Here is a 16063-nt window from a genome sequence, read left to right on the forward strand (position 1 = left end):
GGATGGGATGGGATGGGATCAATGGGATGGGATGGGATGGGATGGGATGGGATGGGATGGGATGGGATGGGATGGGATGGGATGGGATGGGATGGGATGGGATGGGATGGGATGGGATGGGATGGGATGGGATGGGATGGGATGGGATGGGATGGGGATGAGGACGAGGATGAGGATGGGATGGGGATGGGAACAGTGACAGTGACAGTGACAGTATGGCGTTCTTGCCCCTCGCCACTCATCCCCGAGGATTCCGCCCGATTTTGGGGTGGTTTGCACGGCTTTTCAGCGGGATCGAAGCTCTCTCTTGTGGCAGAACCGCTCCATTACAGCCCTGCCCGGGCTGTCGAGCCCCAGCATCTCCCGGGGCTCGCTGGAGCGGGGCTGGGACGGGATTTTAGACGGATCATCCCCCCGAGAGCCTCTGAGGCTCGGCAAACCGCGAGCAGCCCGCCCTGCTCGCCGTGCCCGGCTGGCTCTGGGATGCTGGAAGTGGCCACAATTCGCCCCGCAGCCTCCCCCGCTCGCCCTGGGGCTGAGCCCCCACCAATCCACCGCCGGTCCCGCCGCCACCACCGCCATCCGCAGATTTTTGTCCCCCGCCCGCGCCGTAGGAAACGAACGGGCGGATGCGGAAGTGCCGCGCTCATTTCCGGTTCGTGCGCAGCGGCGGCGGCTGAACGGTGATGGCCGGGGGGACCGGGGGGAGGCCTGCGGGGATCCGCCGCCATCCGCGGCCTCACGGCACCGGGCAGCCCCGGGGCGGGCTGAGGGGAGGAGGGGGCGCGGGGGGACCCGATGGCGAGCGGGGGGCGCGATGGGCGGGGGGCTGCGCTGACACCGTCTTGGCTCGTTTGTACCGCAGGTTGGAGCTGTCGGAGCCGAGCTGGAACCATGGTGAGGGCCGGGGGGCTGCGAGGGGTCCCCGGGGCTGAGGGAGGGGAGGGTGGGGGTCCCTGGAGGGGAGTGAGGGGTGGGTTTTGGGGTCTCTGGAGGGGAGGTTTTGGGGATCCCTGGAGGAGAGGGAGGGGTGGTTTTGGGGGTCCCTGGAGGTGTGGTTTTGGGGTCCATGGAGGTAAGAGAGAGGTGGTTTTGGGGGTCTCTGGAGGGGTGGTTTTGGGGGTCCCTGGAGGGGAGGGAGGGGTGGTTTTGGGGGTTCCTGAGGGGAGGTTTTGGGGTTCCTGGAGGGGAGGGAGGGGTAGTTTTTGGGGTCCCTGGAGGGGCGGTTTTGGGGGTCCCTGGAGGGGAGGGAGAGGTGGTTTTGGGGGTCCCTGGAGGGGAGGGAGGGGTGGTTTTTGGAGTCTCTGGAGGGGCGGTTTTGAGGGTCCCTGGAGGGGAGGGAGGGGTGGTTTTTGGGGTCTCTGGAGGGGCGGTTTTGGGGGTCCCTGGAGGGGAGAGAGAGGTGGTTTTGGGGGTCTCTGGAGGGGAGGGAGGGGTGGTTTTGGGGGTCCCTGGTTTGCCAGGTTGTGGGCCGTGTGGAATGGGGGTCTCGGTGAGCAGGGGGTGTTCTGTGTGCAGAGCATGAGCTTGGGGCAGAGAGCACATCCCTGGAAATGCTGCAGGCCTGGAGGGTGTCCCTGCCCATGGCACGGGGTGGAGCTGGGTGAACTTTGGGGTCCCTTCCAACCTGAAGCATTCCACGAGTTTGTGTTTGGCTTTGCAGCCTCGCAAGATTGAGGAGATCAAGGATTTCCTGCTGACGGCGCGGCGGAAGGACGCCAAGTGTGAGTGGGGGTCCCTGGATGCTCCAGCACACGTCCCTGGGGACACTGAGGGGCTCCTTGGCTTGGGAATGCCGAGGGATCGGGGTGACCTGGTGTGGCTGTGACCGAGGTCACTCCTGGGGACAGAAGGACTGCATTGGGGTCTCTCTTCCCAGCTGTGCATCTTGCCCTGGGGTGTTCAGACAAACCCCAGCTGCAGCTCCTGGAAGCAATTCCCAAATCCCCCCCGGCTCTATCAGATGCCGTGTTGAATGTTGGGAGTTCTGTCCTGACGGGTGATTCATCATCCTCAACGGCAGATTTCTGTTGCCGCCACAAAATGAGGATAATTGAGACAAAGCGCTGCCTTGTCTCACTGTTCAACAACACGGGAAGAGTTTTCTGTCTTCTCCCGCTTGTTTGGATCTGGCTGTCACAGGATCCCTCGGGAATGTTTTGGTGTGGGCGGGAAGGGAGAGTCGAGCACTGAGAGCCCTCAAGGAGCTTTTTCCTCCTGATCTCACTCCGGAACTGGAGTGTTGTGCACGGGGAAGGGAGTGGGTTGCATTTCCCAGGGGTGACATTGGGGTGTCCCTGCTGTCCCCTCCACCCCACAGCTGTCAAGATCAAGAAGAACAAGGACAATGTGAAGTTCAAGGTGCGCTGCAGCCGGTACCTCTACACCTTGGTCATCACTGACAAGGAGAAGGCTGAGAAGCTGAAGCAGTCCCTGCCCCCAGGTATCCAGGGAATCTCGTGTTGGATGTTTGGGACTGAGAGGGACCCTTCCTGTCCCTGGTGTCACCACCAGTGCCGTGCCTGGGTCAGTGCTGGGTGCTCCAGGCATCCTTTCCATGTCCTCTCTCTCCTCTCCAGGTCTGGCCGTGAAGGAGCTGAAGTGAGCCGGGATCAGCCGTTGGATTCTCCGTTTGTTAAAATAAATAAAAACCCGTTTCTGGTGTTACGTTTGGTGTTTCACAATTTGCTGTTGCTTTCCTTGGGGCCACTGCAGGGGTCTCAGAGCCACTCTGGGGGTCCTGGGGCTGGTGTTGCTCCTGGCAGAGGGGTCAGGGACGGGTTCTGGTCTCTGCAGGCACCAGGGAGTCACCGGACCTGGGGCTCCCTCCTTGCTCCTGGGTGGCCTTGGGGTGACAGCTGGGGACGGGACCTGTGGGACGTGGGGCTGGCACAGGGGGCCACCAGCATGTCCTTAGCACAGTGTCCTCAATAGCAGGGGCTGACAGGGTGTGGTGTCCCTATAGCAGGAGATTTGGGGTGCAGTGTCCCTATAGCAGGTTTGGGGTGTGGTGCCCCTATAACAGGAGGTTTGGGATGTGGTGCCCCGCAGATTTGGGGTGTAGTACCTCTATAGTAGGAAGTTTGGGGTGCAGTGTCCCTCTAGCAGGATATTTGGGGAGCAGTGCCACTGTAGCAGGAGGTTTGGGGTGCAGTGTCCCTCTAGCAGGATATTTGGGGAGCAGTGCCACTGTATCAGGAGCTTTGGGGTGTGGTGCCCCTATCGCAGGAGGTTTGGGGTGCAGTGCCGCTCTAGCAGGATATTTGGGGTGTGGTGCCCCTATATCAGGAGGTTTGGGGTGCAGTGTCCCTCTAGCAGGAGATTGGGATGCAGTGCTCCTATAGCAGGAGGTTTGGGGAGCAGTGTCCCTATAGCAGGATAGTTGGGGAGCAGTGCCACTGTATCAGGAGGTTTGGGGTGTGGTGCCCCTCTAGCAGGATATTTGGGGTGCGGTGCCCTTGTATCAATAGGTTTGGGGTTCAGTGCCCCTGTATCAATAGGTTTGGGGTGCAGTGTCCCTTTAGCAGGAGGTTGGGATGCAGTGCTCCTATAGCAGGAGGTTTAGGGTGCGGAGCTCCTGTATCAATAGGTTTGGGGTGCAGTGCCCCTGTATCAGAGCGCGCTGTCCCGCTGGCAGCGCTGTCCGTGACCCCGCGGGCAGCGCTGCGCTGTCGAGCGCTCCAGCCCGGAGGGGCGGGGCGGGGCGCGGGGCGGGCCGGGGGCCGGTACCGGTGGGTTGGTCCCGGGGCGTGTCCGGGGCGGGCGGGCAGAGCCCGCGGCGTGGCGGCACCGCCGCCCCCCGCCCGGCAGCGCGGCGACCCCGGCCCGCCATGGGGCCCGCCCGCGCCGATTACCTGGCGCCCTGGTGGGCGGCCTGGCTGCACGGGCTCCCGCACCGCGGCCCGCACCTACAGCCCGTACCCAGCACCTTCCGCCCGCAGGACCCCGACTACCAGCAGGTACCGGCCCGGGACCCCCGCTCTGTCCCCGGGCTCTCCCCGCGCCGGGTCCCGCTCGCCCCGCGCCCCCCGCGCCGCTCGCCGGCAGCGCCCGGAGCCAGCTCTGATCTCACGGCGCACAAAGCGCCTTTCATCGCCCGGCCCCCCCTCCTCGGGCCAGCCGGCACCGGCACCCCCGGCCCCGCCGCTCCCCTCCCGGCCTCTCCGCTTGCTTTGGTTCTGCCGAGCCCCTGCCCCGCGCTCCCGGAGCCGCCCCGGTGTCCCGGGGCACGGCCCGCCGTGATCCCTAAGTGGGGAGGGGGGACAGAGCCGGGGTCCCGGTGCTCCAACATCCCGGCAAGGGGCGGCTGCACCCCCGGCTCGGCCCCCGCGGTTTGGGGGCCCTGCGTGGGAATGGGGACAGGGATGGGGACAGGGATGGGGACAGGGACATTTCCTCTTCCGCACGTGACAGTCCCGTGGGGCTCTGAACGCGGCCGCATCCCAGCCACACCAGCGGGTCACGGTCTGCTGACTGTCCCCTCTTTCCTTCCAGTCGCTGCTTTTCCTGGGCTTGGTGGCCGCCGTGTGCCTCGGCCTCAACCTCCTCTTCCTCATCGTCTACTTGATCTGCCTGTGCTGCTGCAAGAGGGACCAGGACCCCGAGACCAAGCGGCCGCACTCGTGTTGTGTCACCTGGATGGCCGTCACCGCCGGGCTCATCTGCTGGTGAGGACGGGGACAGGGACCTGGTGCTGTCCCCCTGTCACCGAGGGGACTCTGCGCTCCAGCCACGAGTCGCTTTAATTAGATCTGTGCAATTAAATGTGCTCCATCCCTGCCTCCTCCCGTGCAGCTGCTGGGGCAGCCCCAGGGACCAGCTGCGGGCCAGCCCCAGCCCCGTCCCCGTCACGGCTGTGCCGCCTTCCCGGCTAATCCTGGGCGGGAGCGTGGCCGGTCGCTAATCCCAGCCCAGAGCAGATGGCAGGCAGCAGCGTGACCCAGCTGGCAGGTCCCTTGTGCCCGACCTTAATTGCAACCACAACAATTAGACAAGGGGACGCTTCTTCACCCAGCACCTCTCTGGGGGCTGTCCAAGCCCACCCCGGTTCGGGGCAGCCGTGGCTGGGGGGACCCCCAGGGCAGCCATCCCGAGTGTCCCCCGGCAGTGCTGGCCTGGAGGGGAGCAGGATGGGCCACGGGCCCCTTTGGCTGCCTGGCCACGACCCTCGCTCCAGACAAAGGGGCTGCTTTGCCGGGGCGGAGCGAGATGGCTGCCTGGGAGCGGGGAAACTGGGAGACAGGGAAACGGCATTAATGAGCTCAGAGAGCTCCCCCCAGCCCCCCCACCACGGCAGGGGGCCGCTCTGCAGCTCATGGGGGCTGTGAGCTCCCCCAGCAGCCTGTTGGTGGCCATCCAAGGGTTATTGGTGGCTATTAGCTGACCAGTGTCTCGGTTGTACCGGGGTTTGGCAAGCTCTGTGCGCACCGACCACATGTGGGCATGTGTCTGGCCAGGACACAGCCCTGGGCACCTCTATCCTCGGAGCCAGCTCTGAAATCCATCCCAGCTCCATGGGGAGCTCTGCAGCAGCTGCAGGGAGCTCGCCACGGGGCCTGGAGCCGAAGCTTTAATCGGGAGCCACGGCGCTTCCAGCGGATTCCCCTAATCTGCTTGGCCCAGCCCCTCCGCCCTCAATCTCTCAGGGTTTGGCAGGAGGAGCTTCCGAGCCACCATGCCCAGGGAGCAGCTCTGGCTGTCCCCAGGCCCCTGGCACCAGCAGGAGCAGGTTCCCATCATGGTGCTGTCTCTGCCCTGCCGTTGGTGGGCTGTCCCCCAAAAGCAGGGTGCTCCAGGGAGTGTCCCCTGTGCAGCCAGGGTGACCGTGTCCCTCCCCTCTCACCGGGGTCCCCTCTGTGCCCACAGCGCGGCCGTCGGTGTCGGCTTCTATGGGAACAGCGAGACCAACGACGGCGTTTTCCAGCTGCTCTATGCCCTGGACCACGCCAACCAGACCCTCACTGGCATCGACTCCCTGGTAGGGCCCCCAGGGTGCATCAATCCCCTGCTCTGGGTTTGGTTCAAGCAGGGAGGGACGTCCGGCCGCTCCGGCCGAGCCCTCGGGGTGGCTGTGCTGTGCCCAGCGCGGGAGGGTGACGTCACCCCACAGAATGGGACCTTTGTGGCCCAGCAGGGCCGGGCCGGGGCCATGGCAGGGCTGTTCTGAGGATGGGCACAGCTTGGGTTGGGGTGGAGCTGCTCTCCTGGAGAAAGCATTCCAGGCATGGGGCACATGGGTGCTGACCATCTGGGGACTGACCATCCCAGAACTGACCATCCCTGTGGCTGCAGGTTGCCAGCACCACGCTGCAGATGCAGGGAGGGCTGGAGCAGCACCTGGCACGGCTGAACGAGCTCTTGGCCTCGCGGGGGGATTACGTGCAGACCCTCAAGTTCACCCAGCAGCTGGCCGGCAGCATCGTCCTGCAGCTGCAGGGGCTGCCAGCCTGGCGGGGTGTCAGCGCTGAGCTCACCGAGCTGTCGGGACAGGTCGCCTATGTCGAGTATTACCGGTGAGGTCCCGCATTCCTGGGCGTGTCTCAGCGGGGTGGGGAGGTGGCCGAGTGTGACAGAGCCTTCCTCCACACCCAGGTGGTTGGCTTACCTGCTCTTCTTCATCCTCGTCCTCACCGTCTGCCTGCTGGCCTGCCTGGGGCTGGCCAAGCACTCCCGCTGCCTGCTGGTCATGTGAGTACCCTGGGATGTTCTCGGGGGGCTCCTGGGGACCCCCAGCCATGCTCCCCACTCGTGCTCCCCGCTCTCCCTGCAGGATGCTGTGCTGTGGGCTGCTCATGCTGGTCCTCAGCTGGGCCTCCATGGCCGTGGACACGGCGGCCGCGGTGGTGAGTGGGGCAGGAGGGGAGGGAAGGGCTGTGCCCAGCTCTGTGGGCATCAGTGATGTCCCTCTGTCCCCACAGGGCACCAGCGACTTCTGCGTGGCCCCGGACAAGTTCATCATGAACCAGACAGAGGATGAGATCAGCGCAGGTGAGAGCTGCCTGGGGGGTGGAGGGGAGCACAGGCAGGACCCCAAAACCCACCTGGAGGTCTGGTTCCCCCCCACAACTCCCTGTGCCCCGGGGTGCTCCTGTTGATGTTCCCATTCTCTCTGCAGAGGTGGTTCATTATTACCTGTACTGTGACCAGAGCCTGAGCAGCCCCTTCCAGCAGGTACAGGGGGGTGGGCACCCCGCTTGGTGCTGCCTGGGACTGGGGGGGGTCTGTGACTGCTCCCCACTCCCCCCTGCAGGCTCTCACCGTGTTCCAGCGCTCGCTGACCACTATGCAGATCCAGATCCAGGGGCTCATCCAGTATGCACTGCCCCTCTTCCCAACAGCTGAGGTACAGGAGTGGGGAGCAGGGCATCCCCATCCCTCCTTCTGCTCCCCAGAGCTGCCTGACCCCCCCTTTTTTCACAGAAAGACCTGCTGGGAGTCCAGCAGCTCCTCAACTCCTCAGAGACCAGCCTGCACCAGCTGACAGCCCTGCTGGACTGCCGGGGGCTGCACAAGGTGAGGGGGGGCTGAGTGGGGACCAGCTCTGGGGTCCCCCTGCGGTGCCACCAGCGCTGTCCTGCCCGTGTCCTACCAGGATTACCTGGATGGCCTCATTGGGATCTGCTACGACGGCGTGGAGGGGCTGCTCTACCTCGGGCTCTTCTCCCTGCTGGCAGCCGCCGCCTTCTCCACCGTGATCTGCGCGGCCCCGCGCGCCTGGAAGCAGCTGGCAGGGCGGTGGGTGTGCCCCGAGACCCCTGCCCTCCCCATGGGCACAGACACCCCCACCTGTGGCACCCGGTGCCAGCACCTTGTCCCCCCCACAGGGACCGGGACTACGATGACATGGACGAGGAGGATCCCTTCAACCCCCAGGCTCGGCGCATCGCCACGCACCGCCCGCCGCGGGGGCAGCTGCGCAGCTTCTGCAGCTACAGCAGCAGCCTGGGCAGCCAGAGCAGCCTGCACCCCCCGGCACAGACCGTGTCCAACGCCCCCGTCTCCGAGTACATGTGAGACCCCCGAGCCCCCGCCGCGGCCTGGGAGCTGTGCTGGGCTCAGGGGGTGACGGGGGTCTCGCTGTCCCCCCCAGGAACCAGGCCGTGCTCTTTGGAGGGAACCCCCGCTATGAGAACGTGCCCCTCATCGGCAGAGGCTCTCCTCCCCCCACGGTACGATGGTGACCGAGCCAAATCCTTGTGACACCCCGGGGGAGTCACCTTGGGCAGCTGCTCTGGGTCACTGAGAGCTGCTGGTGGGGTGGGACAGGAGATCCTGGTCCCCCTGCCCGGTTCTAACCCAGCCACACGCTGGGGGACACCACAATAACCCTCCCCTCCCTCCCTTCCCTGTGTTTCCTCTCCATCCTGGCTCTCAGAGGACGCTCCTCGCAGTCTCTTCCTTCACGTTCCCATTTCCCTGCTCGTTTAATCCTGCCCTGTCTGGTATTGCTACTTTATTTTTTATTCCTTGTCTTTTTTTTTTCTTTTTTTCTTTTTTTTTTTTCTTTTTTTTTTTTTTTTGGTGATTTCTTTTAATTTTTTGCATCCATTATTTTGGAGCTAAGTTGCCCATCAAGAGTAAGTTCAGCCACTTCCTTCTCCCTCCTTATCCCGGGGCAGCAGCCAGGTTCTCCCCTCCTCACCCTTCCACGCCTCCATCCCCTTTTCCTGCTTGGCTTTTGGGATGCAGAGAGTTCAGGGAGAGGGGAAAAAGGGCCACATTTTATGCCAGCCAGATTCCAGAAGGATTTTCATCTCCCACATGTTGGGATGCTGGTCCCTGTCTCCATCCCTGGAGCAGTGGAACCCCTCCCAGTCAGGATACAGCTCCAGGAATGCTGCCATGGCAGGAATACTGTCACTCTCCTCCAGGGATGATTTTTTCCATCAGGTGGAAGCTTGGATCCCATCTCAGACCTGGCAGCTGGCGAGAGCCTCCTGCTGGGGGGGGACACGAGTGGGGGATTAATTGGAGCGCTTCTCCCAGCCCTGAATAGTCTAATTTACCCAGGATTCAGATCCCTGAGGAAAGACTTTCTGAGTCCAGAATAACAAACTCGGAATAATCTTCCTTAATGCCTGGCTGGGATGATCCTCCCTGCTGTGAAATCCTGGAGGAATGTGATCCTGGGGGGGCTGGAGGCTTGGGCTCGCTGCTATCCCACAGACACACCCCCATGGGCAGATTTGGGATGAATTTGCTGCTGGGCTGAACTGGGAAGGAGGAGGATGAACCTGGGAAGGGATGAAGCAGAGCTGGATGATCCTGGGGGGGTTCTTGTCTCCCCCAGCGCTCAGAGAGGCTGAGAGCAGGGTCTGACCCTTTCCATGCCCACCTGGCAGGTTAATTTGGGATTAATCCGCACGGGAATGATCCGTGGGGTGGCACAGGGGCTGGCTGGGGTGTTTTGGGGTGCTGACCCCCGTGTGCCCCCCCAGTACTCCCCGAGCATGAGAGCCACGTACCTGGCGGTCACCGATGAGCACGTCCGGCAGCGCGGCGACTTCCCGGCCTAGGAGGAGATCCCACTCGGAAAACCAAAGAGCCTGGAGAGAAAACACACAGCAAGAGCCACGGCAGGGGCTGGAGGACGAGCCTGGAGCCCCCAGCACCCCACTCCCCTCGGCAGCCCTTCCCTGGACCCAAATCCTGCTGCCTTACGGGCTCCTGGGAGCACAGAGGGGTCTGCGGCGTCTTCTCCTGGGAATGTTCTGGAGCACAAATCCCAGGCCACACTGCCTCCAGGTTCAGGCAGGGGCTCCCGTAGCAATGCAGCACCAACCACTAGTGATCCCAACCCCTTCCTGACCCCCCTTCCCGTGCCCCCCTCGCTGTCCCAGGCTGAGGAATTACGGATGTTTTGGCCTTGCTGGTTTTCCTTTGCTTTGCCCCCGGGATTTGGGAGCTGTGGGGGGTGCTGGTTCTGTTCCACAGATGGGTCACTGCAGTGGGGTTTGTAGTGGGTTTTGGGGTGGGTTTAGGCTCTTTTTGGCTCCTCAGGGCAGGTGTGGGCTGGGGCAGGCTCCCCCTCTCCTGCAGCCCTGGAGTGGTCACAAATCCCGTGGGAGAGGGACGGGAACTCCTGGGGCAGCCCTGGGGTGGGTGAGGCACCTGGGACCTGCCATCCTGGGAGATGAGGAGCTGGGAGAGCAGTACGAGCTGAACTTGCCCCTTTGGGGCTCCCTTTGGCACAGAGATCCCCAGGAAAAGCCCCTTCCCCCTGGAGCAGGGATGGACCCCCGGCCATCCCACCCCAAAGGGCGCGGACAGGGCCGTGGGTGGCCCCACACCCAGGGCCAGGACATCTCCCTGACTCCCCTTCTCCATATTCCCGATGACTAGCATCCCTCCCCTTGGGGAAAATCCCGAGGGATTTTTTTTTTTAATTTTTTTTTGGCTTTTAACGTTTCCATGTAACGGTACTGGTAGAAGAGCTGTTGTAACCGCATGTGAACTAACCGAAGGGCTCCAGCAGGGAGCTGGAGTCCGGCTGGATTTGTATGTGCCCTTTTGGGGGGAAAGATAATAAACACTTGGACTAAATAATCTCTCCCGTGTGGGTTTTTTTGGGGGGGATAATAATTTGGGGGTGGGGGGGAAAATCGTTGTGTTGACCTTCCCAACATGGCGGCAGTCACGTGGCCTCACGTGCCGCCATTACGGGAAGGTCAGAGTCACGTGGGGCTGCGCCGGTGTCACGTGACGGTGCCCCAACGCTGTTGCCTGGCAACGGCGACGCGTCCCCGGTCAGGCCCCACCGGGAGCGGGACGGGACCAGGCCCCACCGGGCTCCCGGCGCTCCGCGGGGTCCCCGTGTCACCCTGGGTGCTTCATCACTCTGCTCCTGCCGCTCAGCTCCGCTCTGGGGCTCCCTGAGGCTCCCCCTGCCTTTTGAGGCCCTCTCAGGGTCCTCCCTCCACAGGGTCCCTGCTCACATTTGGGGTTTGCTGAGGTTCTCGTTCCTCTTGGGGACCTTCTGGGACTCCCTGAGGTTTTTGTTCCCTTTGGGGATAGTCCCAAGGCCCACACTGTCTTCTGGGGTTCTAAAGAGTCCACACTCCCTTTTGGGGTTCCTTTTGGGGTCTTTTTCAGCATCCTCCCTCTCCAGGGTCTCTGTTCAAATTTGGGTCTCCCTGAGGTTCCCATTCCTTTTTGGGGCCCTTCATCCCATTCTTGGAGCTCCCTGAGATCCTCACTCCCTCCCAGGACCATCTCTCCATCTCTGAAAACCCCATTTACTTTTGGGATCCTCTCAGAGTCTCCCACTCTCTTTTGGAACTCTCTCTTCCTTTCCTTTTAGGCTTCCCCAAACCGTCCATCCCCTCTGTAGCTCTCCATCCTTGAGGCCCCCATTCCTCTTCAGGGCTCCCTTTGAGGCCCCTCCATCCCCAGTCCCCCCAGCCCCTTCCATCCCCTCCCACCATGGAGATCAAGTACGAGTACGTGCGGAAGCGCTGCGAGTTCGGGCGGCCCTGCAGCTTCTCAGACTTCCTGGCCGAGGTGACCGTGGACATCCCCCCCGACCCCAGCCTGGCTGATGACTTCATCCCCCAGGACCCCGTGGATTTTGCTGTGCAGGAGGGTCCTGTCATGGCCCTGCACGAGGTATGGGGATGTCAGCCATGTGGAGGGGCTGGCCCAAGGGGACGAGGTGTGTCAGGCACCTTTGGGCTCACCCCACCGTGTCCCCATGACCAGGTGAACACTGAGAGGGTGGAGGTGGCCATCCAGGGTGTGAACCATGTGGAGGGAGGGTGGCCCAAGCACGTTGACTACAAGAATTCAGAGCTGACCACCCGCTACCGGGAGGAGGTGGAGAGAGAAGAGATCTACACCAAGACTGTGCAGCGCCTCGGCTCCGTAAGACCCTGCCCTGATCCCCCCTGAGCCCCCCAGAGCCCCCCAGACACTCAACCATGCTCTCCCTGCAGCTGATGGAGCACTTCATCAGGCAGAACAACACCATCGACATCTACGAGGAATATTTTGAGGAGGAAGAGGAGGAAGATGAGGAGGAGGAGCCTCCCTCATACAAAACCATCAATGTGCTCAGGTAGCACAGTTGTGGGGGGCTCACCAGAGCCACAGCAGGGTCAAAACACCTTCATAGAAAGTGGGAAAACTTTAGGAGTTAAATTCCAGTGGGTTTGGGATGGTCCTGGCACAGTTTGTGGGTGCAGAAACCTGCTGAACCCTCCCTGCCCCACCACTGCGTCCCTGCCAAGGAAATTTGGGGACAGACTCAGCTCTGAGCATCTCCTGATGGTGCTTTTGGATTTTCCTTCTTACTTTTGGTGCCTCAAAGGTTAATTTCCACATCAGGGGTGTTTAGGAGTCAGATCCAGTAAGATAAATGGGTTTTTAGAAAGGTATGACTGGAAAGACGATGAAGTCATCGACTCTTCTCCCCCTGCCCGACCCCCCAGGAGAATCATTTCCTGCACTCAAGGCTCGAGGGCTGCAGATTGGTTTCCTTGTGATTCCCACAATTCCCCCTGGGAGATGTCCATCCCAGGGGTTTGCACACTGACCTGTCTTGGCTGATGTGTCACCCCAAAGGGACCCCAACCAGCCCAAGAGGATGGCCACGCGCCTCTCCTGGCACCCCGACGGCAACAGGAGCGTGGCTGTGGCTTACTGCAGCATGGAATTCCAGGACAGCAGGAGGGACATGTGCATTGATTCCTACATCTGGGATCTGGGTAAGGCCCCCATGCAATGAGGGAAACATTTTGTGTCTCAGAGAAGAGCATCAGGCTTTGCAGCACCCCAGGGAGGAGGGCTGGGGGAGCTTTGCCTCCTGCTTTGCCCACACAGCAGAGCAGAAACAGAGAGAAATGGGAACTGGAAGGTGGGAAATGATCACTAAAATCCCATTCCATGGCTCCAGAGCTGTGACAGGCAGCAGAGCCTGGAGCCTCGGGTGAGGTTCTTGTTTGATCTCGTTCAGTTGGCAATGAAGGAAGAAAGAGGCAGCAGGAGCCTGGGCTGAGGCTTGCCCTGATCTGCCCAAGCCTGGCTCACACCTGATGTATTTTGGAGTGAAAAGGACAAAGAACAGGAGTGGGAGTGCAGGAGATTTGTGTACTGGGAGTCTGTCCCCAGGCCAGCTCCTGGTGACATGGGCACCTCATCCTGCACAGCTGTGTCAGGGAATGGGGTGGGAACAGCAGGATGGGCTGGGGGCTGCTTTTGGGGGGCTGCCCTTCACCCTTTGCTCTTCACTCATCCATCCTTGGCAGAAAAACCCTACAGCCCAGAGCTCTCCCTCAAGCCCTCGTCCCCTGCGGTGACCCTGGAGTACAATACCAAGGACTGGCATCACGTGTTGGGAGGCTGCTACAACGGGCAGATAGGTGAGGGGGGTTCAGTCTGCTCCAGCACTGCCAGGATCAGTGCTGGGAGCACAGGAGAAGCCCTGGGATGTGCCCTGTGGACAGGTGTGTGCTCACCTGAGCTCCCCCAGGGAGGGCAGGATGGATGGATGGATGGATGGATGGATGGATGGATGGATGGATGGGTGGATGGATGATGGATGGATGGATGGATGGATGGATGGATGGATGGATGGATGATGGATGGATGGATGGATGATGGATGGATGGATGGATGGATGGATGGATGGATGATGGATGGATGATGGATGGATGGATGATGGATGGATGGATGGATGGATGGATGGATGGATGGATGGATGGATGGATCCAGGGGATGACCAGCATGGCTGCCTGCTCCCACTTCTCCCATCACCCTGGATGATCTCTGGGAAGCACTGGGTGAAGTTTGCTCCCTGTTCCAACTTGGACAGTGGGGGAAACATGACAAGGAAAGGACAAGGGCTTTTCTTTTCCTTTTCAGTGTATTGGGACACCAGGAAAGGGGGGCTGCCCGTAGAGATGACCCCTGTGGAGTTCAGCCACAGGGACCCCGTGTACGGCGCGTGCTGGCTGCCCTCCCGAACGGGCACCGAGTGCTTCTCAGCCTCCACCGACGGGCAGGTGAGGGGCTGGAACAGGGCAAGGGCCAGGGGGCTCCTCAAAGAGCTTCCTGTGCCTGCTTTGCCCTCAGCAGCACAAGATCCAGGTCTCCCTGGAGCCTGGCAGCACCTCTGACTGTGCTGGGAGCAGCCCCCACAGCCCCGGCCACACCTTGTCCCCTCAGGTCCTGTGGTGGGACATCCGCAAGCTGTCACAGCCCAGCGACAAGCTGATCTTGGACATCACCCGGGAAGATCAGCTGCAGAAGGCTCTGGGTGCCGTCTGCCTGGACTTTGCACCCACCATGGTGAGTGTCCCTGTGCCCACCACCCACACCCCGACCTGGGCAGTGTCAGGTCACCCCCGTGGGCGCAGCCCCTCAGAGGAGCTGGGTGTTGGTGTGGTCCTGCTGGCATTTCAGTCCCTAAACCCCCCAGTGGTGGTGGCTCCCAGGATTCTCTCTGCAGAGGGATCTCCTGCTGCCCCCACACCATGGGGTCTCCATCCTGCTGACAGCTGCACCCTCCTGCTCCCACCCCCAGCCCACCAAGTTCCTGGTGGGCACAGAGCAGGGCATCATCATCTCCTGCAACCGTGACGCCAAGACACCGCCCGAGAAAATCGCCAACGTCTTCAGAAGCCACATTGGGGCTGTCTACAGAGTGACCAGGAGCCCCTTCTTCCCCAAAGTCTTCCTGTCAGTCGGTGACTGGACTGCTCGGATCTGGACAGAGGAGCTCATGGATTCATCATCAATTATGGAGACCAAGTAGGTGTCAGAGTTGTTTACTCAGCCAGAAATCCTCCCCAGGGTGGCAGAGCGTGCTCAGGGTGGGTGGCAGCGGGGTGTGAGTGCTGGGATAGGCTGGTGACCGAGGCAGGGCAGTGCCAGTGTGGCTGAGGGTGGCTCTGCTGGAAGGTACCACACTCCCTACCTGCTGGACACCTGCTGGAGCCCCCTGAAGCCGGCCGTGTTCTTCACCTCCAAGTCTGACGGGACTTTGGACATCTGGGACTTCCTCTTCCACCAGAAAGAGCCTGCCCTCAGCATCAAGGTGGGTCCCCAGCACCTCTGGGACCCTGGCATCACCCCAGGGCCGAGTGTCACCACCCAGCTGTGCCCTGTCCCCAGGTGTCCATCGAACCCCTGCTCAGCCTGTGCGTGCAGGACAACGGGCAGGTCCTTGGCTGTAGCACCAGGATGGGCACTGTCTTCCTCCTGGAGATCTCCTCAGGCTTCTGCACCCTCCGCAAGAACGAGAAGACCCTGACCTCCTCAGTATGTGCCAGGTCCCACCCGAGCCCCACAGCCCTGAGCTGTCCCCAGACACGTGGCAGGGTCCCCTGTGCCCCCCAGGCCCCTCAGCCCCACATCTGCCCCAGATGTTCGAGCGGGAGGCGAGGCGGGAGAAGGTCCTGCAGGACAAGCATCGGGAGCGGCTGGTGCAGCAGCAGGAGCGGGCACGGGCCCGCCCAGAGGAGCAGGAGGATCCCCACGAGGTGTTCAAGCAGGCCAAAGCTGATTTCCTTGCCAACATCAAGGCAGAGCGGCGCAGGAGGGGCATAGAAGACCCCGACGAGGTAACGGGGACAGGACAGTCTGGCCACCACGGCAGGGACCCCAGCAAGGGCAGGGGACAGGGTGAACCTCTGTGTTTCAGGGTGAAGAGGGCAAGGCAGCTGAGTAGGAAAAGCAGGAGGAAGAGTAGGACGATGCCAAGGTCAGTGTGCTCCAGCTGCACCTTCCTTTCCCCTCCGTGCCAGAGCTGCTGCAGGGATGAGGCCACTGTCCCCAAGCCAGGCAACTCTCCTGGACTCACTGCCCTCCTGGGCTTTCTGCCCTCCTGGGGTGGCAAGTGGGGGAACCTGCACAGCCCCCTGACCCCACAGCTGCTCCCTGGCCTTTGTATCCTGATTTTCTTTGTTGTGAATAAACCAGTACTTTCCACGTCACGTTTCCTCTCTTGTCACGGCAGGGTCGAGCAGAGGGTGGGAAAGTCAAGCCCTCCTGCTCCTCCTGTCCTTCCCTTGACCCAGGACACTCAAAGCCAGTGGCTGAGCACAGCCAAGCACCCACAGCAGCACAG

At 61.8% G+C, this 16063-nt stretch overlaps 3 protein-coding genes across 4 annotated transcripts; all 3 read left to right on the forward strand.

Moving 5' to 3' along the window:
* Positions 1–468: 468 nt before the first annotated feature.
* RPL38 (ribosomal protein L38) lies at positions 469–2667 on the forward strand. 2 transcript variants are annotated; one of them, XM_033076775.1, is made up of 5 exons: positions 469–655; positions 866–897; positions 1664–1724; positions 2321–2443; positions 2580–2667. In XM_033076775.1, the coding sequence occupies exons 1-5, from the start codon at positions 484–486 to the stop codon at positions 2603–2605; spliced, it is 414 nt and encodes a 137-aa protein (XP_032932666.1). In that variant the 5' UTR covers positions 469–483; the 3' UTR covers positions 2606–2667. The 2 variants fall into 2 exon arrangements, with proteins under 2 accessions (XP_032932666.1, XP_032932667.1); XM_033076776.1 differs by having other exon boundaries at positions 609–683.
* A 1151-nt stretch (positions 2668–3818) lies between these two features.
* On the forward strand, positions 3819–10545 carry TTYH2 (tweety family member 2). Its single transcript, XM_033077011.2, has 14 exons — positions 3819–3959; positions 4495–4667; positions 5866–5977; positions 6292–6512; positions 6592–6687; positions 6770–6842; positions 6918–6987; positions 7115–7170; positions 7250–7342; positions 7420–7512; positions 7592–7734; positions 7824–8009; positions 8090–8168; positions 9438–10545. The coding sequence occupies exons 1-14, from the start codon at positions 3831–3833 to the stop codon at positions 9513–9515; spliced, it is 1602 nt and encodes a 533-aa protein (XP_032932902.1). The 5' UTR covers positions 3819–3830; the 3' UTR covers positions 9516–10545.
* A 196-nt stretch (positions 10546–10741) lies between these two features.
* On the forward strand, positions 10742–15739 carry DNAI2 (dynein axonemal intermediate chain 2). The gene is made up of 12 exons (XM_033076767.1): positions 10742–11604; positions 11698–11859; positions 11931–12052; positions 12559–12701; positions 13242–13355; positions 13858–13997; positions 14161–14283; positions 14519–14745; positions 14896–15031; positions 15109–15255; positions 15360–15557; positions 15638–15739. The coding sequence occupies exons 1-12, from the start codon at positions 11422–11424 to the stop codon at positions 15662–15664; spliced, it is 1722 nt and encodes a 573-aa protein (XP_032932658.1). The 5' UTR covers positions 10742–11421; the 3' UTR covers positions 15665–15739.
* Positions 15740–16063: the final 324 nt, after the last annotated feature.

Source organism: Catharus ustulatus, chromosome 20 (genome assembly GCF_009819885.2).
Source record: "Catharus ustulatus isolate bCatUst1 chromosome 20, bCatUst1.pri.v2, whole genome shotgun sequence".
Lineage (NCBI taxonomy): Eukaryota > Metazoa > Chordata > Aves > Passeriformes > Turdidae > Catharus > Catharus ustulatus.

Coding starts and splice junctions, on each gene's coding strand:
- RPL38 (XM_033076775.1), top strand. CDS start 484: ATGCTGGAAGTGGCCACAATTCGCCCCGCAGCCTCCCCCGCTCGCCCT. Junction 898..1,663: donor GGAGCCGAGCTGGAACCATG/GTGAGGGCCGGG, acceptor TTGGCTTTGCAG/CCTCGCAAGATTGAGGAGAT. Junction 2,444..2,579: donor GAAGCAGTCCCTGCCCCCAG/GTATCCAGGGAA, acceptor TCTCCTCTCCAG/GTCTGGCCGTGAAGGAGCTG.
- TTYH2 (XM_033077011.2), top strand. CDS start 3,831: ATGGGGCCCGCCCGCGCCGATTACCTGGCGCCCTGGTGGGCGGCCTGG. Junction 6,843..6,917: donor TGGACACGGCGGCCGCGGTG/GTGAGTGGGGCA, acceptor CTGTCCCCACAG/GGCACCAGCGACTTCTGCGT. Junction 7,343..7,419: donor CCCTCTTCCCAACAGCTGAG/GTACAGGAGTGG, acceptor CTTTTTTCACAG/AAAGACCTGCTGGGAGTCCA.
- DNAI2 (XM_033076767.1), top strand. CDS start 11,422: ATGGAGATCAAGTACGAGTACGTGCGGAAGCGCTGCGAGTTCGGGCGG. Junction 14,746..14,895: donor TCATCAATTATGGAGACCAA/GTAGGTGTCAGA, acceptor CTCTGCTGGAAG/GTACCACACTCCCTACCTGC. Junction 15,032..15,108: donor AGCCTGCCCTCAGCATCAAG/GTGGGTCCCCAG, acceptor CCCTGTCCCCAG/GTGTCCATCGAACCCCTGCT.